Genomic DNA, 22,020 nt, shown 5'->3' with positions numbered 1-22,020 from the left:
CCGGTAGGCCTGTGACATCACAGCCTCATCATCATTCATCCGCGTGCACGATGGCCTGAGGGTGGGGGCTTGTGGAGCCGCGTGGCCCCCCATCCCCCACCTGCCCCCCTCGCCCCCAACAATCACAGCTCGGTGCAGGGGATCGGCTTCCCCCCGCACCCCTCCGTGGACGCCTCTCCGCCCTGGAGCCCCCCCACGTGCGCCAGCGCAGAGACGTTGGTGGAAGACGTCGCGATGCGCCGCAGGTTTTCCAGGGACTGTCGCGGGGAGAGAGATTGAGAGAGAGAGAGAGCGAGACAGAGAGTGCGTTACGTCGTCGCATGCGGAGAGGGAGACGAGTCGCATCTTGTGATTATCATCGCGCACCTTGCATCGTTTAGTCGATACAATGTAAGAATGCCGTGGCGAACACAGCCGACGCGTTGCCAATCCGCTGCTGGATGAGGGCCACGCGCCAACGCCGGTGCGACGTTACCGCGTACCTTCATGAAGGACCGGTGGGCCCGCTCCTCGTCCAGCGGCGAGGCGCCCTCGTCCTCCGCCTCCAGGATCTCCTCGAAGGTGATGGGCTGCGTCTTGTGACGGCTGGCGCGCTGCTTGCGCAGGATGCCGCCCCGCGGGGTGGGGGGCGGGCTCGGGGGGGCCCTCACAGCCATCAGGGACGACGAGGCGGAGGTGGAGATTTTGGAGGAGGAGGTGTTGACGACGCTCGGGCACGTCGTGGCGAGCAGTCCGGCTCCAGGGTCACAGATATCCATCGCTGAGTGCAGCGCTGCGACGGACACAGAGCAGGCGCGGGTGTAAGGCAGCACCTGGGGGCGCCACGGTGGCGAGATGTTGACTACCTCGCCTGGTAGGCAGGAGGCGGTTGGTTCGAACCCGACCCTGACGCCTGTTGTGTATTTGGAGTTTACGTGTTCACTCTCACCGTGGTCGTGTGGAAGTTTGCTCCGGGATCCCCCAGAGAAATGATAGGCCACTTCGTTGAACTACTATTTGTTGGCCAGGTCACCCCTGAAAAAGAGCTATATAGCCCAGTGGGCCTTACCTGCTAAAATAGATATAGACGTAGTGTTAGTTTAACTCACGCACGGCTACTGCCGTGTGTGCGGCGTGCCCGGCGCTCACACCGACCGACGATTTAGCAGCGGAGTGAGGGCCGTGCAATTTCGCACGCGCCAGCAAACTTCGAGTGAAGGTGCGTGCTGACAGTTTTGGTTCGTTATGGGTTTTTTTTTAAGTGGCTGTTGAGGGTAAGGATTATCAATTACAAACGCCTCTGGTTTTGATCCTACCCCCGACAGGACCGATTCTGAGTCTAGATATGGGTTAGGACGAACAGAACCTCGCCTTCAGCACTCACGCCGCGAGATAGACTCACAAAGGGGCACATGTTTGGCTGCGGTCATGAAAACATTCCTACACACAGCTGCAATGCCAAAACATGCAAACCTTACAGCACAGAACACGAACTTATGAACAACGTGTCGCGTTTACAGCTGGCTTACAGACCAACACACACTTACCAGAGACTCGACGGACACGTAACACACTGTTCATTGTTACTCTCGTATATCCAATAGATATCACAGGAGCAAATAACTTTGTTTAAAAAAAAACAATTCATGAAATGAATGTCCCTCCACCGCCTTTCTCTCAGGCAGTCGTTAGCCGGGCTTCCAATCGCAAATCGCTGCGGTGGCGAGATGCTAACTACCTCGTCTGGTATACAAGAAGTCGTGGGTTCGTTTTCAACCCTGACGCTTGTATATATTTGGAGTTTGCGCGTCTCTCTCCCCGTGGTCGCGTGGATTTTTCTCAGGGTCCTCCGGATTTTACCTTCACATTTAGAATCAACTTGCGTTTAGAGTATTTGGTGGCTATACATTTACACGCGATAAGCCACTTCGTTGGGCTATCATTTGTGGCCAAGTCGCTTCTGAAAAAGGGCTATAAAGCTCAGTGTGCCTTCACTGGTAAAATTTGTAAAAGTTTACTTTCGTTTAAATCGAAGCAAATTTCAGCAGCCGGACTGCGACAGCTCCTCCTGGAGACTCTGTCAGAACCGAAGGACCAAGCGATGGTAAAGTCTGCGTTGTGTTCTACGTCACCCCCACTACCCTCCCCCCATACCCCACCCCATGTCTCTTCTGTGAGATATATACGTGTATGCATGTTGAATTTCCTTAGCACTATATGTAGCCAGCCATGATGATTGGAGGTGCGGGAGAAGGACAACTAACTACACACAAAAAGCAGTTAGAAATACATTAGTTTTCAATGTAGATCATGATTTAAAAGTGCACAGCTCTCAATGGATTCCTAATATCGGAAGAAAGAACGTTCCAGACGGCCGCAGAAGCGCATCTGAAAGCGCGCGGATGATAAACCATCGTGCGATGGTTTATGATCCTTGACGAGATCAGCGAGGTATTGTGGTTCATCTTTGGCGAGCACTTTGTGTGTGATGAGTGCGATCTTATTATTCGTTCGTCAACCGGAAGCAAATGCAGCTCGGGGTCACGGGACTGCCACCACATTGTCAGCTTCACCAAAGCCAAACAATTCAAAGTTTCAGGGCAGACTGAATTCCGTACTGATCGTGTCCTGTGAACAACGACTCACTGGCGGTGGGCCGAGCGTCGTCTATCAGCACCGTGCTCACTTTGAATGCGCCCCGGCATCGCAAGGCTGCCGTGTTGGTGGCCCATAGGCAGCAATTAGGGACATCTTACCAAGTGGTGACACTGCACCATTGATGTTCAAACCTGTAAGTGACGCCTGGTCCACAGAACGAAACCGGTCCGCAGTTTGTCGACCACTGCATTACTGCTGCTGCGTCTATCAGCCGTGTCGCATTGGCACTTTAATCGTGACTCTTAAGAATACCACGATGCACTTCTTCAGGAAGTGCTCGTGGCGCTTTTTGAACATGAAAAAATGTTTTTTTTACTAAATGTTGGGTCGTGTTCGGAGCACGCACAAGACATCACATTACGCAGATACCGTATCGACCAATCTATTTCTCAATCACATATTGAATTTGCAGAGGTGTCGCTTGCACACCATGGATGAGGCTGGGGCCATGTTCGTGACGAGTCTCATGTCGTGCATGGGCGGCTTCCTTGCCGCGTGAGGGCGAGCGTGGGGGTAGGGATGAACCAGCTCAGTGGCCCAAATTACAGCGACGGAAATTTGGCAGAGTCACCGTTGGACCAAACCCCATCTGCAGTTGCGCAAGCGGGAATGTAACGCCACTGAAATTTATTTTTTTGCAACAAGTCAACAGCGCCACGGCTCTGAACAAGCGCCCATTAAACGCCGCTACGGCGAACGCTCACGCGCCGTGTTTTCTCGGTCATAATCGGCCCCATTTATAAAATGTACGGATGTACGTTGAACTTCGATCGCAGCGTACCAGGCCAATCGTGGCTAATCGGAGGCGTGGGGGAAAGGACAACAAACTGACCACAACAAGAAGCAGGTTCTAAAGAAATTAGTTTGTCAATTTAGATGATGATTTAAAAGTGCACAGCCCCAATGGCTTCTTAATATCGGAAGGAAGAGCGTTCCAGATGGCCGCAGAAGCGCGTCTGAAAGCGCCGCGCGCCATGATACAAGAATTAGTGCGCAAGGAATGCAACGTGGGGTCCGCTCTCTCAGCACCGTTTCAACGAACGCTTTAGCGCGCAACTCACTTGCAAGTGAAGATGCTCAGGGTTTTCACCAACGACAGGCGGTAAACGCGCTTCGGGTTGCTGTGCTGTATTGTGAATAGGGTTTACGACGCCGACTACAGGACACACGCGCGAGTTTGCAACTCGCGAGCGTGCGTGTGTGTGTGCGTGTGTGTGTACGTGTGTGTGTGTGCGTGTGTGTGCGTGCGTGTGTGTGCGTGTGTGTGCGTGCGTGTGTGTGCGTGTGTGTGCGTGTGTGTGCGCGTGCGTGGTATGTACGTGTGTGGTTGTGCGTGTGTGTGTGTGCGTGCGTGTGTGTGCGTGTGTGTGTGTGCGTGTGTGTGCGCGTGCGTGGTATGTACGTGTGTGGTTGTGCGTGTGTGTGCGTGTCGACAGGGCACCAATGAGCCAAATCCTGAGAGGATCCTTGGAGGAGAGATAGGCCTTAAAAAATCTTTGGAGGATCCTTGGAGGGGAGACGGGCCTTTAAAGATCATTGGAGGATCATTGAAGGAGAGACGGGCCTTAAAAGAGGGTCGCCGTATGTCGCTAGATGTCGCTTTCTAAAACCCCAGAAATTGTCACTCCCACACACACTCACACACACACAAAAACAAACATGTGTGTTTTTTAACACTGAGTTTATATCGTAATTTTTTTGGTGTGGTTTTCATAGAAGCCCTCTTGGGTTTCCAACCTGACCTGCACACATTTTTTTAACCTTATTTTAATTTGCAATGTTTGTTTTCACTTTGTCTTTTCTGTGCGAATAATGAAATCAAATCACTGCTGGACGATTGACCAAGATGTCTAACGTCGTGGACTCCACAGCGTGGACTGTGTACCGTGGCTGGAATCCCTCTACTGCATCTGCACAATCTGGGGGGTGGGGTGTGTTGGGAATACCCCCCTCGGTTCCTGAAAGTCGCCGAGAGAGAGAGGGAGGGTGTTCACGCGAATCGATAAGATCGCCCAGTTGGCAACGCACCCACGCAACGCGCGAGGCGAACGCGTCAACCGAACGTCGCGTTATCGTTCGGGCGCAACAGCGGCGTTGCTTCCTCTGGCCGTGAGAAGCAAACTTCACATCCATAGCGCACGTTGTTCGCCGAGCTGCGTTGGCGATTCCGGTTACTGAAAGAATTTTGTTGTTCGAAGGTTCGCGCTCATTACACACACACAGTGCTTGACGCAAAACGAATCACAAAAACCTCGCTGCTGATGTCGTCAAGGAGGATAAAGCATCGCGCGAAGTCCTCGCCGCGGCGGCTTTTATCTGCCACCCATCGGGCAAAGACGGCGGTCACTGCGTCGCCGCGCGCTTTCAGATGCGCTTCTGCGGCCGTCTGGAACGCTCTTCCTTCCGATGTTAGGAAGCCACTGGAGCTTTTCACTTCGTCATATCGGTTGAACACTAATTTCTTTAGAACTCTTTTTTGTGTTTAGTGTTGTTGTCCTTCCCCCCCGCATCTCCGATGAGCACGGTTGGTTCCGTACGGTGCGAAAGAAGTTCAACATACATATGAGCACACTTCACCACACTGCTCAGTACGGGGTTAGTGAAATGGGGGTACGAGGGAGGGGGGGACTGTTTCAGATATCCACCACTCGCCACCGATGAGAGCAGTGGCCAGGAATCTAACTCAGGTGTCGTGCGCTAACTGCTGCACCACCGCCACCCACCATCATCACCGCAGGCTACAGAAAATAAACAAATCTTGTGCTCGTCCACCACGTGACGGTGTCTCATTGTCGAGTCTATCGACCTCGGGCCTTTCTAACCGCATTTGCTGAAACAAACTGTGGACCACTTACGATGTTGCTGGATCTCATCAGTAGAGCCCAGTGTGTGTGTGGGTTACGATGTTTCGATTTAAAGCTTTCGTGACTGCAGGAATTCGTCTTCTTGGTTCTTTCGGTAAAGTCACGTAGAAGGGAAATAATAAAATAATAAAAATAAAACATAATAAAATGCAATTCTCACGACGTTTCGGCCACAACGCAAGCAGCCGTCCTCAGGTGAAGAACAGGGCTGTCGGAAAGACAGACCTGTTCTTCACCTGAGGAGCGCTACCTCCCGGGAGGCGTTCACGTAGCCGTACGTACCTGCGTGTGTCTCCCCTCTCTGCGTGTTCGCGGTGGCTCTCGGGTGAGGAAGTTCTTGCAAACAGCAGCAGCAGCAAACAGGCGCTGGGGGCCCCACTCCACCGATCAAGAAAGTCAGAAAAAAATATCCCACGGGGCTGTTGGGTTCGCGGTCTAAAGAGAGCTTGCGACGATCTCCAGCGCTCCGCTGTCCCTCTCGTGGGCCGTCTTTCTCTCGCTCGCCGCCTGCTCCATCCACTCTGACGATACAATAGGTCACCTCGAGTCCACCTCTGCTCCCCCAACCTCTCTCTCTCTCTCTCCCCCGCGAGATCTCCCACGCGCGCGTCGTCAGTTCGTGGTTGTCGCAGCGGCAACTGAGACCGTCGTCACACGGAGCCACGGAGCGAGAGGAGGGTGGGGGGGTCCTTCCTTACCCGCCGGCACGCCGCCTTCAGAAAGCAAATGCGTAAAAGTCACAAACGGCGAGTTCCTTCCGCAACCCGCCCGAGGCTAATTGCTCATTAGCCGCAGCGCGCGCGTACGCGGCTTCGGGGTTGTTTCGGCCTCCCTCTCAACGGGAACCTGAAGCCCCAAATCGAGAAGTCGTCAAAGAGTCCCATTGAGACTCCTGGCACGGGCACGCCCCCCCCCCGCGCGGCCCCCGCTCAGTGACGTCACGCAGCGCGCGGCAGCGCCGCCTCGAGCCGGTTGACACGGGGAGGGGGGGGGCAGTGGCGATGATATTGAGCAGAGCAGTTCAAGAGGGTACACACACACAGACACACAAAGATCCCCCGTATAGCCTTAACAGACTGTAGGGGCAAGTGTTGTTAGCGAGCACCTATGAAGGCCGGCACGGCACACGAGGGGGTGGGTGGCCAACACCACGCCCGGCCGCCTTTGTTTCCCTAGTGGCGATGTTTACACATCACACCAGATACTCATTTGAGGCTGAGTCGACCTAGGGGAGGCCCAGGGCCGGTTCAGATAATCGTCACTGATGTTGGCCGTGAGCGGGAATCGAACCCGGGTCGCCAGGTTTGTAGCGCAGCGCGCTAACCGCGACACTACCGCTCCCCACACGGACACACACACAGACACACACACGTGTACGCGAAAGAAGTTCAACGTACATACATAGACTCACAATAGAGACCCATAGACTCACACACAGACCCATAGACTCACACAGAGACCCATAGACTCACACATAGACTCATAGACTCCCACAGAGACTCATAGACTCACACACAGACCCATAGATGCACACACAGACCCATCGACTCACACAGAGACCCATAGACTCACACAGAGACCCATAGACTCACACAGAGACCCATAGACTCACACAGAGACTCATAGACTCACAATAGAGACCCATAGATTCACACAGAGACCCATCGACTCACACAGAGACCCATAGACTCACACAGAGACCCATAGACTCACACAGAGACCCATAGACTCACACAGAGACCCATAGACTCACACAGAGACCCATAGACTCGCACAGAGACCCATAGATTCACACAGAGACTCATAGACTCACACAGAGACCCATAAACTCACACAGAGACCCATAGACTCAACACAGAGACTCATAGACTCACACACAGACCCATAGATTCACACAGAGACCCATCGACTCACACAGAGACTCATAGACTCACACAGAGACCCATAGACTCACACAGAGACCCATAGACTCACACAGAGACCCATAGACTCGCACAGAGACCCATAGATTCACACAGAGACCCATAGACTCACACAGAGACCCATAGACTCACACAGAGACCCATAGACTCACACAGAGACCCATAGACTCGCACAGAGACCCATAGATTCACACAGAGACTCATAGACTCACACAGAGACCCATAGACTCACACAGAGACCCATAGACTCGCACAGAGACCCATAGATTCACACAGAGACCCATAGACTCACACAGAGACCCATAGACTCGCACAGAGACCCATAGATTCACACAGAGACCCATAGACTCACACAGAGACCCATAGACTCACACAGAGACCCATAGATTCACACAGAGACCCATAGACTCACACAGAGACCCATAGACTCACACAGAGACCCATAGATTCACACAGAGACCCATAGACTCACACAGAGACCCATCGTTTGTTGCCCTTCCCAGCACTTCTCATTCACACGGTTGGCTACGTGCGGTGCGAATGAAGTTCAATGTTCGTCATTAGAGGTGAATCGTTAAAACACGCGCTAGTTGGTCGCAGTATTACGCCAATTGCCAGGCGTTAGAGCCATGAATGTGAATCAAGAAAATGCAAACCATCGAGTGGATAACAAACGATTGCGAGAACCAGATGCTTGCACGACCAAATAACTGATGGCGTGAAGCTAAAAACATATCAATGTGGTTATTATGTGGGGATTTAAACGCCGCATCAATTTGGTAATTGAATTCAGACTCAATCTAGTATGGACTTTGTAATCAATACCTGCATATTTGAAGTCAGACTCGGACTAGTATGGACTTTTGGAGACTTTGGAGTCCATACGTAGATGTTTGATACTGGTAGGAACCTCCTGGTTACACCAGCCCACAGGGGATTATTGTGTCCGTCCGTCGTGCATCCAAAAATGGGTGGAGAGGGGTGGGAGGGGTGGGGCTGGGTGGGGAGGGGCTGGTCACCCCGTGGTGCCCTTATAAAACTTAACGTTTAACCGACTCACGCCGGCTTGTGCCCGCCCTCACAGTCGGCCATATTTGCGGAATATACCACGCCGCTGTTGACCCTGGCCATTGACCGAGCAACCCAACGTTCCTACCAGCTCCCTCCGCATGAATGTGTTTAACTGTGGACAACACGACTCACACTCGACGTGAGACGTTTCGAGTTACGGCTTCTCACCGCTAAACGCTGCCATGCTGTAAACATGGGCGGCTGGCCGAACACGTCGTGTTTTGTTTACGAGTTGGTTTTATTTTTTTTCCCGTAAGTAGAGGATTTTGAAACCGAGCGGCTATCAACCAAGTCGCTGCCCACCCCACCGACTCCCCCATTCCTAATCCGCGCTCTCATCAGCGCGCCTTCCGGTGTTGCTTAGTGCAGCGTGCCGCCCGGCGTCACGAACCCACCACGCCTTGCAGTGCAGCGACACACGCATTACAAGCAGAACTCACGTGTTCACACCCTTGTCGCCTCCAGGCGTCGACAACCGAGCCTCTGATCGGGAGCTTGACGCGGGCAGCAGCAGCAGGCTGGCCTGCCTGCTGCACGTTGCCGGCAGAGCGCAGGCAGCTGCAGCAGGAGTCGTCGTACCGTGCTGGTTGCGACGTCCGGCGATTACGAAACCGCACTGCGCGTGTGGTGAAGTATGGTGAAACGGCGGCCACGACGTGGAAAGGCTGCAACAAAGACAAAGATCTCCAGGATAGCCTGTAACAGGCTGTTGGGGCAAGTGCTGTTAGCGAGCACCTATGAAGGCCGGCACGGCACACGAGGGGGTGGGTGGCCAGCACCACGCCCGACCGCCTTTGTCTCCCCCAGCGGCGATGTTTACACACCGCACCAGGTACTCATTTCAGGCTGAGTCGACCTCGGGGACGTCCAGGACCGGTTCAGATAATCGTCACTGGTGTTGATGGCCGTAAGCGGGAATCGAGCCCCGGTCCTCGGGTTCGTAGCGCCGACCACTGCACCACCACTCCAAGCACACGTCCACAAATACTGTGCAGATGAGTGGTGCAGGTGAGTGGTGCAGGTGAGAGGTGCAGGTGAGAGGTGCAGGTGAGAGGTGCAGGTGAGAGGTGCAGGTGAGTGGTGCAGGTGAGTGGTGCAGGTGAGAGGTGCAGGTGAGTGGTGCAGGTGAGTGGTGCAGGTGAGTGGTGCAGGTGAGTGGGGCAGGTGAGTGTGGCAAATGCAGACAATTACAGCGCACCACGTGCACTGATCACCGCGCATTTGTCGAGAGTGAAAACTGATTTATGTCGAAGTGCTTTTTGTATTCTTCCCCCCGCACCTCCCATTAGCACGCTTGGCTACGTACGGTGCGAAAGAAGTTTAACATACGCACACACATGTTGGGCGAACCGGTGAAGCATATATGTACACGCAAATTAATTAGGATAAAAAAAAAACTAGAAATGCGTTGGCAGTGGGGTACAAATAGGCAAATATTAAATACTCACGACCTGTTATTGACTGAGAGCATCTTAACACTTAGAGAATTGCAGAGCCATCGTTGGCGCTGCCTTTCCACCTGGCAGACTTCCAGCATTGGTTTGCGGTTCTTACTCAGCGATTGTGATCTGCAGTTTGCATGAACTATGCAACGTGAAATTAATAATTTGATTACATCATATTTTAAAAAAAATCTCACTTCGCTTCATGATTAACACTGCCTTTGTACCATTTATAGAGAACGCTGCAATAGGCTGGCGTTTCAAGTGACAACCCTTTGCCGTGGTGACTCTGCACGGTAACTATAAATGTGTTCAGCCGCAGGAAGGCTTTGTGCTCTGTCATTGGCGGTGGTGCTGGGTGACCAACTGGGGAAAGAGTTGGCAGTGGCGGCCCGCGGTGCCGTGCTCGTGAACACACAGACGGCGCCGTTTGTTGCACCCGCCCTGTCGTGCGTGACAAACCCACAAGTGTTGAGCCTCGCGTGTCACTTCTTCCACGAACCGGCCCAATGACCCACACACAGCCGCGCTCTCTCATTGCAGCAACCCCGGACTTGGACGGCACGACACCCAGCCCGCCCGCCCGCCCGCCTTTCTGCGGCCAACACGCACGGCGGGCCCCACGCCATGGCGACACATTCAACACGGCACGGCCATCCCATTGGCGAGGTGCTGTCACCCGCTCGCTGCATGCTGGGGGGCGGCGGGGGCGATGGGGGGGGGGCAAAACAATAAAAATGTGTGCGAGGTGTGTGGCTGGGCTTGCCGGGCAAGTGTCTGGAGGAGGAGGAGGAGGAGGCCAGCGACCGGCGTGGCGGGTTGGTGGGTCACGCAGCGAAGGAACCCGCGGGACTTGTCGTACGCATGCACGTGGCTCGCCGGGTCACGAGACAGCGGTTAGGCGCTGTTTTAATAAGACGCGTTACACTGAACAATGTTTTTATTTTTCGGGGTAAGGCCCACTGGGCTATACAGTATCGTTCTGTTTCAGAGGCGACCTGGCCACAAATGATAGCTCAACAAAGTGGCTGATTGCGTGGAAATGTATAGTGACCAAATCGCTCTAAACGCACGTTTCTAAATGTAGAGCGGGGGGGGGGGAGAGAAACACAAACTCCAAATATTCAGTAGGCGTCAGAGTTGGGATCGAACCCGCGACCTCCTGCATACCAGGCGACGTGGTTAACATCTCGCCACGCTCACGGCCAACACCAGCGATGATGATCTGTCTTAAGTGCCTGGTGCGGTGTGTAAACATCGCCACTGGGGAGACAAAGGCGGCCGGGCGTGGTGCTGCTAACCGACCCCCTCGTGGGCCGTGCAGGCCTTTACAGGTGCTACTCGCTAACAGCACTTGCCCCAACAGTCTGTCAAGGCTGCACGGGGAATCTTTATCTTTGCCTGTGGACATCAGGTGGCTTTTTCTGTGCGGCGATTTCACGTCGGCTTAACTCCAATCGAATTCGGCTGTTTTAGACCTTCCCCTCCTCCACCCACTTCACACGCGTCTATACACCGCACACATATCCTGTATATACACATTCGTGTGTACATATACACATTCGTGTGTATATATTCATATTCGCAAAATACATTGGCCAAACATTAGGATAGACGTCACAATGGGTCGGTATCAAGAGCATACATGTAGCCCCTCCCCCAAAAGGCAAACAGACTAAATCCGCAGCTCCTTGCCCCCCGGGGCCCGATGTGAGCGGGCCGTGATTAAGTTTGTTGAACAGCCGGGGAATGTAGCGGTTGGGTGAGAGCATCACTCGGAGCGCACCGCGCAACTCCTCAACAAGGAGAAGAAGAATCCCTCGGAAGCTGAGACACAGGTGGGTGTGGGCGGAGCCCCAGGTGCGAGTGGGCAGTGCCCCAGGTGAGAGTGGGCAGTGCCCCAGGTGAGAGTGGGCAGTGCCCCAGGTGCGAGTGGGCAGTGCCCCAGGTGAGAGTGGGCAGTGCCCCAGGTGAGAGTGGGCAGTGCCCCAGGTGAGAGTGGGCAGTGCCCCAGGTGAGAGTGGGCGATGCAAAGGTAATAGTAGCTCATCACATGTTGTGGATTTGCTCTCCAACACACCGGTGTGTTGTACTAGTGACAAATTGGCACGTTCTGTTTACGTGACACTAAACCTTACTAATTGTCTGTGTCGGGTGGTGGCGGGTGTAACGACACAACGGGTTTATATATTGACGATCTCTGACACCAATCAAACCTCAATTGTGGCTCTCATTCTGTGAATGGAATCGAAACCGTGATTTGAATCGACACGCGAGAGAATCGTGAATCGAGGGAATCGCTGTCGCCGCTGCAGCAGCAGCAGCTGAGGCCGCCCTTCAACTAAGCGCGGGAAAGTCCGCGGCGCGCTGCTCGCTCCTCCAACTCCGCGTTATGGCAACGGCGGCCGCGGCGGCTGCGGCGGCGGCGATGTCCTCCGCGGCGTCGGAGCGCTGCTACCGAGAGGCGGCGGCCTTCGGACGGGGACGGGAGGCCACGGCGGGGCCCGAGATCCTCGTGGAGCTGGGTAGGCCGCGCCGCCACACGGGCCCTAGCCGCTTGCCTAGTTGATTCCTGTCCCGGACGGCGCGGGGCTGGCCCGGCCGCGCCGCTAGCCGAGACGTGGGTGTCTCCGAGCTACGGGTTGTGATTTTTCTGGCGTTATTTGAATTAAAAACGTGGCACGTGTTGCGTTTGTTTTCAACCAAAGCGTGACATATTTTACCAGAACTATAATAATTGACTTGGCCTTGTGTCTGATTAAGGGGGTGGTGGTGCAGTGCACAGCACGCTACGCTATGAACCTCAGTGAGCCCAAGTTCCATTCCCACATGCAGCTACCGTCACATTTCACGGCCGAAAGTTGTAGCGATGCCTTCATCCAGCAGTGGATAACGGGGTACACATTACAAAGTTGCATTGAGCTGTTTATCAAGTGCGACTTTACACACACGTGTGTGTACAGTATATTTCGTTACACGTGTTGTGCACACTTCACAAATGTACACTTTCAGTCTGGGAACTTACTCGTTTGATTTAACAGCAGCGTTCTCCAAGTTACTTGTCAAATCCACTGCTAGATGAAAGCATTGCGTGGGGCCGTGGTGGCGTGACGGAATGTGAACACGCTGACGGAGGGACCCACGATCGCTTCACTTTTATCGCCGTTCGCTTTGGCCGGGAATAAAACTGTGGTGGCCGGGTTCACAGCGCAGTGCGTGATGTGATGCAGCACTCCTCAAATAAGTGATAGTGCAAGTTTCAGTCCGTCTCGCCAGGGTTTATTTACCACTCCGTCCGTCATCGCCGTGCTCTGTAAGACGAGCACCGACACAGTTAACCGGACCACTTGGGTTCAGCAGAGATTGTCCTGTCGATGGAACGTGGAACTTCAACAACTAATTAAAGAGCGCCAGTTCAGATGAGAACCTCCCTATGCGCGCACGAGCACGGTGGCACCATCATTTAGAAGTGACGTGCACGATTTTCACGTGTTTTATTTAAAATATCACATTTCAAGCGGAAAATGTCATCTCAAGTTGGACCTAAATAAAAGTGATGAAGCTCAATCAAGCCTTGTAATGCATGTTTGTGTTTTTTTTATATAACAGAATCTCAATCGGTCACCGCATTGCTGGAAACTTGAACGCGTTCAGTTCAGGCGGATGCTTTCAGCTTTGTCCCATATTTCATGAAAACGTAAATCACGATTCGGAAATTCAGGCTGCTCAATAATGCCTAACAACTTAGGGATTGTCTGCTTGTTTTTCATGCGTGCGTGTGCGTGATTTCTGCGTGTCAATGCAGGCTTGCCACCTCTCCCAGGAGGGGCAGGGTATCAGGATTGGGCAGGCGGCTTCTGCTATGAGGAGAGCGCCAAACTTCAATCCTCGACGAGAAACCGCTTTATTCACTGGTCTGTACCCCTGCTATATGAAGCATAATTGTTACCAAATTGAATGACAGAAAATAAAGAAAACTCGGGTTCTTTCTAAAACAATGGAAATTTAATGGCATTTTAACTCGGCAGCCTCATTGTCTTGTCATACCCTTCACTTGTCTGACCTGAGCCTCATGACCCTTTATATACTTTCATTTTATATCGTGTAACTCATGCCACAACGCTGTACATTAATTATACTCATGGACCAAATCCCATATAGAGCCACTACCAAGCAAATGAAACCCCTACTACCAAGCAAAATAAAATATGAATAAACAAATGTAAGAAATGGCACCAAAACAAAAAGTACAAACAACAAGAAAGTTATCGCAAAAGAGAAATGAGTCCATTAGGTCGACTACACATCCCAGACCACCAACCCAACTTCCCAACCAAGCCAGGAAACCTTCACAGGAGGGGCGGTGGTGAAGTGCCAATACGACAATCTCCCGCATTCCCCACCGCCCCTGCCCACTTCCGTAAACCTCTCACCAGGTGGGTCAGCAAGGACGTGCTGCACCTGCAGGAGCACTGGCTCGATGGCCGCCTCTCCGGCAGCTTCCTGCGCATCCGCTTTGGCGGCGGCCCCGGGTCGGGGCCGGTTCCCGGTGGAGTTCACGTGCACGAGAACCCACAGGGGCACCTCACGCTGCTGCTGCTCACGTCGATCAGCGCCCACCGCCTGCTGCTCGCTCACCCCGATGCGGCGCTCACGCCTGTGAGTGACTCCTCGCGCTCTGAGTTTTTTCTGGGGTTGAGTGAGTGGCCCCTGGTTTATGGTGGGAGACGTTCAGGGTGGAAACGGAGATAGATTTTGTTGGGTAAAGTCTGAAAGATTATGTCAAGGAAAGGTGTTTTTATGCCTGGCTATTCCTATTGTCAGTCCTTGATTTAAAGCAAGTGTATGTATGTTGAACTTCTTTCGCATCTTACATAGCCTGCTGTGGTCATCGTAGGTACGGGCTTTTTAAAAGTAAAGGTCCTAATTTTGTTTAAGGAGACCTTACAGAATAAGAGCAAAAATACTCGACACAGAAGGAAACCAACGTGAAAAGAATGCTGAAAAAGAATTGGTGACATTTTACACGCAATGTAAAATGAGGTATAATTCAAGAGCACCTACGATCATGCTGACTATCATGCTGACCGAACAGTGAATCCAGTCGTCCATTAAAACTGATTAGGAAGAATGCTGTTTTGCGTTTCTATCAGGTTATCTCAAAATACGCATTGTTCCATTTCTGATTAATTAAGCATTTGTTCAGAATAAGTCTCCTTGTGCAAACAAAACTTTTCACTAAACACGACCGTCGATCTTCCAACCCTGGTAACCAGGAATTCTCGTCCCAGGAGTTCTCCTCCGACCGTCACGCCCGCTCGGTGCTGTCGGACGTAGGGCGGTTTTCACTGACGACCCCTGACAGCTGCTTCGTGTTTGGGGGCCCCACTGGGGTGGCACCGCGTGGAGCCGGCGCCGGAAGCTGCGCGTGGGTGAACTGGCGCGACGAAGCCCAGTTTGCCTTTGCCTCGCCGAGCGGTGGCATCGTGGTGGTGACGCTGCCGCCCCCCAACGCGCCGGGTGAGCGGCACGCCTGCAGCACTCTCGTATCCCTGCCTGCTCGTTCACTTGCATACGCCCGACTCTGTGCGGGAACCAAATCACCCGGAATGCGCTCAATATTGTCAGATCTGGGAAGCTAAGCTAGTGCTTGAATGGGCAATCGTCGTCCTTACCATGTTGTCATATACAGCAGCGGGGTTGTGCTACGAGTTTGACAGCGGCATGCGGTGCGGCAAAGTCCATTTTTGAACACTGCTCCAATGTCTGTCAACTCCACCTTTACTAACCAGCACTGGCCAGCATCGTGAAGTATGGTCAGAAATCCCCCATGACCCGCAAGGCATGGGAAGGCCCTCATCTCGCAGTGGTGCATACAATTAAATATTTAGTACACGGCCAAGTACAGAAAGTGCTGAGACATTCTTTTTGTGTGAGGCTGGGTCATGTGTTGTTGACCACCTCACCCTTAATTTGTCCAGTGCCATTCCTACTAAGTGTGTGTCTTTGCATGTGTTTGTGTGTGTTGTGGGTGCACCTGCTACAGGCGTGGGTACCTCCATTGAGTTGAAGCAGAGCTCCATGGTGCAGAGGCTGACCGGCTGGGTGCCTTCAGTCATGTGCGTACACCGAAACTCGCATGCACAGCTGTGTGCTTTGCGTGAACACCTGCAAACAAATATGCTTGCACACTCGCAGACAAAACCAGGTTCCTCGTGTATCTATGTACGTGTACATGTTGTGTATCCGTGCAGTGGCGGCGTATTGGTTAGCACCATCTCCGGCAATCTTGGTTACTGTAGTTCATCTCATGACCGTAATGCACTTCGCAAATGGGAAATGGAATCTCGAGTCTAACCTCGGCCTTGCTTAAGTTGATTGTATCTTAAATCAACACCGGGAGCTGTGTGGTCACGTGCATTATCAATGGTGAGGGTGCAGTACCTTCCGATGTGCTCCGCTATCTCCAATTGGCTAGTTTATAAAGACAAAAGCGGCTAAGTTTATGGCGCTGCCTCCACCATTGCCCCCCTCAACTGCGTACTGTGCCGTACTAAAAGCGTTGTGGGGATTAGTCGTGTGGTGATTTATGCGCCCGGCATGAATCCCAACAGCGTGGATTTGATTCTTGCTCGCGATGAACGACACCGTTTGCACTTGGTATCGGAACCTTGCCTGGGACTACTTAATTTAGACTCGGCTTTAAATGGGTAACTAAAGGTGGTGTGGTTCGTCTTTGTTCCGACAGACGTGGTGACCAGACCCCGGCACACATGTCCGTGTCCATGGCGGCTCACGTCTGGAACGAGGACGTGTCCCTCTTTGCTCTCTGTCAAGACAACAAACTGCGTGTTTGGTCCATCAAGGTGTGTGTGTGTCTCCGTGGTGACGTCACTGTCACTTAGTGGCGAATGGCGGGTATCGGTATTGGTCTCGGTGGTAGTGAGCGATTAGCACGCTGCGCTACGAACCCGGCGACTTGAGTTCGATATCCAGCTTACAGCCACCAACACCAGTAACGATTATTTGAACCGGTTCTGGGCCTCCCCTAGGTCGACTCGCCATCATGAGTACCTGGTGCGATGTGAAAAACATCGCCATTGGGGAGACAAAGGCGGTCGAGCGTGGTGCTGGCCACCCACCCCCTCGTTTGCCGTGCCGACCTTCATAAGTGCTCGCTAACAGCACTCTCTCTTGCACTCTTCACAAGTCCGTATCTCTGTCTGTTTCCTTCTCTGTTAGTAGAACCAGTTGTTAGCGTATTTCAAATGTTGCGTGCGTGTCTCTGTTTTGCGTCGCATGCATTTAATTAAGCGCTGCTTGAAACTGTCAAAAGAGTAACTGGCAATCATTTTATTTCTAGGTTTCTTTTAAAAGGGTGTAAGTGGGTGGTCTGTTCCCCATGCTTCTCCGTGTGACTGGGCGGGCATCTTAGGTTTGTGCCCCATGCGTCTCCGTGTGACTGGGCGGGCGTCATAGGCCTGTGCCTCCACGCGTCTGCGTGTGCCAACAGGACCAGGTGTGCCATCTGGAGTGCAATCTGAGTGAGCTGGTGCCACGAGTTCCCGACGTGCGCAACTCTCCGGGGCCGCGCCACCTGCTGCGCCTGTGCCACAGCAGCACGGCCGGGCTGCAGCTCGCCGCTCACCTGTGCTGGGACAGTCACAGCCAGGCAAGGCTGCCCTGCCCCATCTGCCAGCTTCACTTGTGCACGTTGCCGGCTCTCGATGAATCGGAATCTTTATTTATCCTGGAGAAATTTGATGAGCCTATGAAGCTTTTTTGTTTCTAGCAGATGTTCAGTCGGGGCGGTTCAGAAAGTTACAACAACAAATCTTACAAAGCATGATAGGAATACAAAGTATAGGAAAGTAAGCAAATCACTAAGAATAAATACATGAAATAATTTTTGGATTTTTCGGTAAAGTCACGTAGAACAACATTTTTTACAAAATAGATAATGTATATAAGTAAAAATTGCATAAGTACACCAATTCCCAAGCTTGGGCAAGGCAGCAAAACAACAGCAAAATGAGTCCCAGACTACAGCAAGACAACGACACACACTCCCTCAATACAATTGCACATTAAAGTGAACTATTTACTTGAATATCAAATTAAGCGTGTAACGACGCATCGATTTGTCAATTTAAATACATTTTTGTATGAATGATTCGTGCGTGTACCAGCGGATTTATTTTGAATTCACGTATGGTGTATGTAAATTTGATCATGTGACTCGGGCATTAGAGGGTGCTACATTGCACCACAATGTCATTTTTTTACTGATATCAATTGCGTATGCAGGTGGTACAACTCACATTTCTGTAACTGTCTTGTCAACACAGTTGGTGCCAGTAGCACACACACACGCACCTATCCGTAACATTCGGCACCTTTTGCCCCCAATGCCCAGTTCTGCGTGCTGCGGATGACGGAGGACCGTGCCCACCTCAAGTGCCTCGCCACCCTGCTGGGCAATCAGGTAAGAGAGAGGAGGTGCGACGGGGTGTATGCGCGTCGCACGTGCGCATCGCATGCCTAAGGTCGTGTACGTCGTTTTAATCGAATTGCAAAAGAAATGTGTTCCTGAATATGTGCTTGTTCTCTTTTCAGTGCATGCATGTTGTGATTATTCGAGTCTGCCAGGGATAGCGGCTACACTTTTTACCTGCACCGCCAATGTTTGACCTCTCTGTGGCCTAGAGGCTGACCTGTGAATCCTTCACCTTGGTTGAGCAGGGATATAAGTACAAGTAGGGATGTAACATTGTCACATTTCCCCCCGCCCATCCTTACAGCAATTCGATGTGATGTTGCGATTGGGTGTCTTGATGTTATACCATGCCTTGCCAAGAGAACGCGGTACAGCAAAATGGGGACTCATCTCCATCTGTTCCATCTGTATGGCATTGAATGTTCCTCCCTAGCATGTGCGAGTTTTATCGAGGTGCTCTGATGTCCACCGACGTGTAGAAACTCATGACAGGTTTCCCTCTCTTCAATCCGGTTCGATTTGTGCGATTCCCCGTATATTCGGCTAATCTATATCAACCCAAAATGTGCTCTTATACAGTTTGAATTCACTCGTACGCAGCTTTGCTGTCGGACGTGGGACAACATCGCATGCGTCTCGTGGGGTTTCGCTTTGTGCTCCCTTTCTTTTTGGAACGCATCTTCTACCGCGTAAAGCCAGCGGAACCTGTGATTGGCTGAATATATCTTAATATATAGAGGACCGCAAAGCTCGGATAATTGTTGAGATCGGATCACCGCCTGGCTGCCTTCCCCGCTTGTGTGTGGTTCCTTACACTCTTTCTTGGATGGTGTGTATACTGTGTGCGTTGCAAGTTGAAATCATTATTAAAACATTTTTTATGTCGTCTGATTTAAATGTCACTATCTTCGCAAAGAGGCACACAGGCACCAGCGTGCGTCTTGCAAATAATAGTGTAAACTCTTTCGTGACGCTGTCAAGTAGGGTATTGTTTCTCTGGTATCTTTGTCGACGCTCTACAAATATAATATGCACAATAGTATCTCAAATGTCATTTGAGAATTCGCATGGTTTAGTTATCGACAGATGGTGTGGGGTTCATGGTCTGAAAGCTACACCCGACGTAACGACTATATTTGGGATCGGCCATCATGAGCCTGAGGCCTATTTTGTTGTTGTTCAACAGCCAGTTGTGCCCAGTGACAGGCCCCGTGCGTTACACCATCAACATCGCTTTACAAAGTCATCTTTGTGTCGGGGCTGGCAGTGTAAAGTTATGGAGACCAGACTCGTTCGTCACTGCTGGTGTGTGCGCGCGTGCCTGTGCGCGTGTGTGCGCGTGTGCGAACGTGGGGTGCCAGGAATCCCTTAGGGATTTCGCCATCACCCCCACGGAGCTGTGGGCGCTGTGGATCTCAGAGGAAGGGGATGCGCACGCGTCGTGCACAGGATTTCTCCCGTGAGACATTTTCGCTCGCACAAGCACCCGTATTGTTCGTGCGCGCAGCGCAATGTATGTTTTCGAGAATCTTAACGATGCTTAGAATTAGACAATGTATGCAGCTTGAAATACATCAATTAATTTGATTGCTCAGTATGTACGTATGTTGAACTTCTTTTGCCCCGTACGTAGCCAACCGTGCTAATCGGTGGTGTGGGGGAAGTACAACAAACGAAACACAAAAAGCAGTTTTTGAGAAATTAGTTTGTCAATCTAGATGATTTAAAAGTGCATCATAGCTCCAGTGGCTTCTTAATATTGGAAGGAAGAGCGTTCCAGACGGCCACAGGAACGCATATGAAAGCGCGCGATGCACACAGTGCTTGCCGCAAATGAACCACAGTACCTTGCAGATCTCGTCAACGAGCATAAACCCTCATGCAAACTCCGGTCATCCTCGCAACGGCGTTTGGCTAACCGTCGAACAAAGACGGTCACCGCATCCCCATGGTTGCGTGAATTTTCCTCCAGGTCCTCTGGTTCTTCCCTTCACATTTAGAAGCGACGTGCATGAAGAGTATTTGGCTGCTATCAATTTCCACACGATCAGCTACTTTGTTGAGCTATCATTTGTGGCAAGGTCGCCTCTGCAAAAAAAAAGCCAATAGCTCGGTGGGCCTTGGTGTGGTAAAATAAAAATAAATAGTTTCGTAAAATACTTTATAATGGAAAGGAATTTTATATTGACGTCAATGCCGGGACGTGTGCGGGTCGCGTTGCGTGTTGCTGCAGAGGGGACAACCACACGTGCGCGTGGAGCCCCGTGCTCATGCAACCGCTGCCCAGTGCCGACCTGCAGGTGCCAGCGCACCTGGACCCCAAGGTAACGTTCGTGGACAAAGCAGAATTAGACAACGTATGCAGCAAAGGGGGCGGGGGGGGGGGGTGCGGAGAAAACTGGTGGCACAGAACCCAACAAGGAATGGGGACAGATGAGGCTTTCTGGTGTTGGCCATGGGATGTGCGACAATACCGGGCATCCCGGTTATTTACGTCCATGCCCATGCACAGCCTCTTTGTCCATTCGCTGCTGGACCATACTTCACCCCACGCTGGTCAGTGCGGGTTTGGTAAAGGTGGGGGGCAGAGATGTGGCGGCATAGCTCAACAGAACAAAAATAGATTTTTATGCACTGCAAACCCTATGACGACTTGAGAGTGCAAGCTGGTCGTTCACCCATCCAAACACTATCCAGGGTCAACCCCCGCTTAGTTCCTGCCATCTGATGAGATTCGACGCATTTGGGGTCATTAGGTCATAGATAGATGATGGTAGTTCAGGACAAGTATGACAGACTGGATGGGACTGGTGAGACACAAGGCGCAGGGAGCACATGGCCTTTCCATGTGAGACGCAGGACATTTTTGTGTTTAAGGTATTGGAGGCACGGAGAGTTGGGGGTCGGCAGTACACAGGGCGTGTAATATGCCAATGTGTAGATCACATATGGGAGATACAGACTTTTATTACGGGGGTACACAGGGAATTGTGGAGCGGGCGTACACGCATTATCGAAACACGAGGCAATTGAGCACGGTGTGCGCACAGCAGAGGTGTGGACTCGAGTCATGTGACTTGGACTCGAGTCAGACTCGAGTCATGAATTTGATGACTTGCGACTCGACTTGGACTTGCATAACAATGACTTTGTCCCACCTATGAGATGTGGACTCGAGTCATGTGACTTGGACTCGAGTCATGAATTTGATGACTTGCGACTCGACTTGGACTTGCATAACAATGACTTTGTCCCACCTCTGGCGCACAGGGTCTTAAGATGTATGGGGATGATGTAACATGATGCTAGATGTGCAAGTGAAACCACTTAATCCCAACGAATGTAACTGCATGCATTCTAATTAACCCTCTCTCATCTGTGCCTTCCTGCGTGCATTCAGGAGGTGTTTCTCCGTTACATATTCCACCCAGGCAGGTTTTCCTTGGAGGCCATCGTGAAAGCCCTGCACGTAAGTATGAGACAAATTTGTTCTTCCTGTCAGCATGCTGCGTTTGCAGTTCATATGTCACATAGTGTCAGGCTTATCTCTGTGTGTGCCCTGAGGTGGGCACCACGAGGCGTGCGTG

The 22,020-nt window shown here is 51.9% G+C and overlaps 2 protein-coding genes across 3 annotated transcripts in view; one reads left to right on the top strand and one right to left on the bottom strand.

Moving 5' to 3' along the window:
* Nucleotides 1-122: 122 nt before the first annotated feature.
* Nucleotides 123-6,345, bottom strand: C27H11orf96 (chromosome 27 C11orf96 homolog). Its single transcript, XM_078869309.1, has 3 exons — nt 5,784-6,345; nt 483-772; nt 123-257 (listed from the first exon to the last, which is right to left on the bottom strand). Exons 2-3 carry the CDS (start codon nt 756-758, stop codon nt 123-125), a joined length of 411 nt encoding a protein of 136 aa, XP_078725435.1. The 5' UTR covers nt 759-772; nt 5,784-6,345.
* A 5,882-nt stretch (nt 6,346-12,227) lies between these two features.
* Nucleotides 12,228-22,020, top strand: part of NUP160 (nucleoporin 160) — a 32,177-nt gene continuing 22,384 nt past the window's right edge. The window contains exons 1-11 of one of the 2 annotated variants that reach the window (XM_078868981.1): nt 12,228-12,461; nt 13,742-13,850; nt 14,373-14,595; nt 15,228-15,456; nt 15,983-16,055; nt 16,685-16,802; nt 17,450-17,608; nt 18,353-18,421; nt 19,795-19,892; nt 20,667-20,757; nt 21,834-21,902. In XM_078868981.1, coding sequence (XP_078725107.1) covers nt 12,329-12,461; nt 13,742-13,850; nt 14,373-14,595; nt 15,228-15,456; nt 15,983-16,055; nt 16,685-16,802; nt 17,450-17,608; nt 18,353-18,421; nt 19,795-19,892; nt 20,667-20,757; nt 21,834-21,902 — 1,371 coding nt within the window. In that variant the 5' untranslated portion in view covers nt 12,228-12,328. Of the gene's footprint in view, nt 12,462-13,741; nt 13,851-14,372; nt 14,596-15,212; nt 15,457-15,982; nt 16,056-16,684; nt 16,803-17,449; nt 17,609-18,352; nt 18,422-19,794; nt 19,893-20,666; nt 20,758-21,833; nt 21,903-22,020 lie in introns of both variants that reach the window. The other variant, XM_078868980.1, reaches the window with a different exon arrangement.

The sequence above is a fragment of the Lampetra fluviatilis genome, chromosome 27 (genome assembly GCF_964198595.1).
Source record: "Lampetra fluviatilis chromosome 27, kcLamFluv1.1, whole genome shotgun sequence".
Classification (NCBI taxonomy): Eukaryota; Metazoa; Chordata; class Hyperoartia; order Petromyzontiformes; family Petromyzontidae; genus Lampetra; species Lampetra fluviatilis.
Note: the sequence above shows the minus strand (reverse complement) of the source record. Positions and strands in the feature narration are given on the sequence as shown.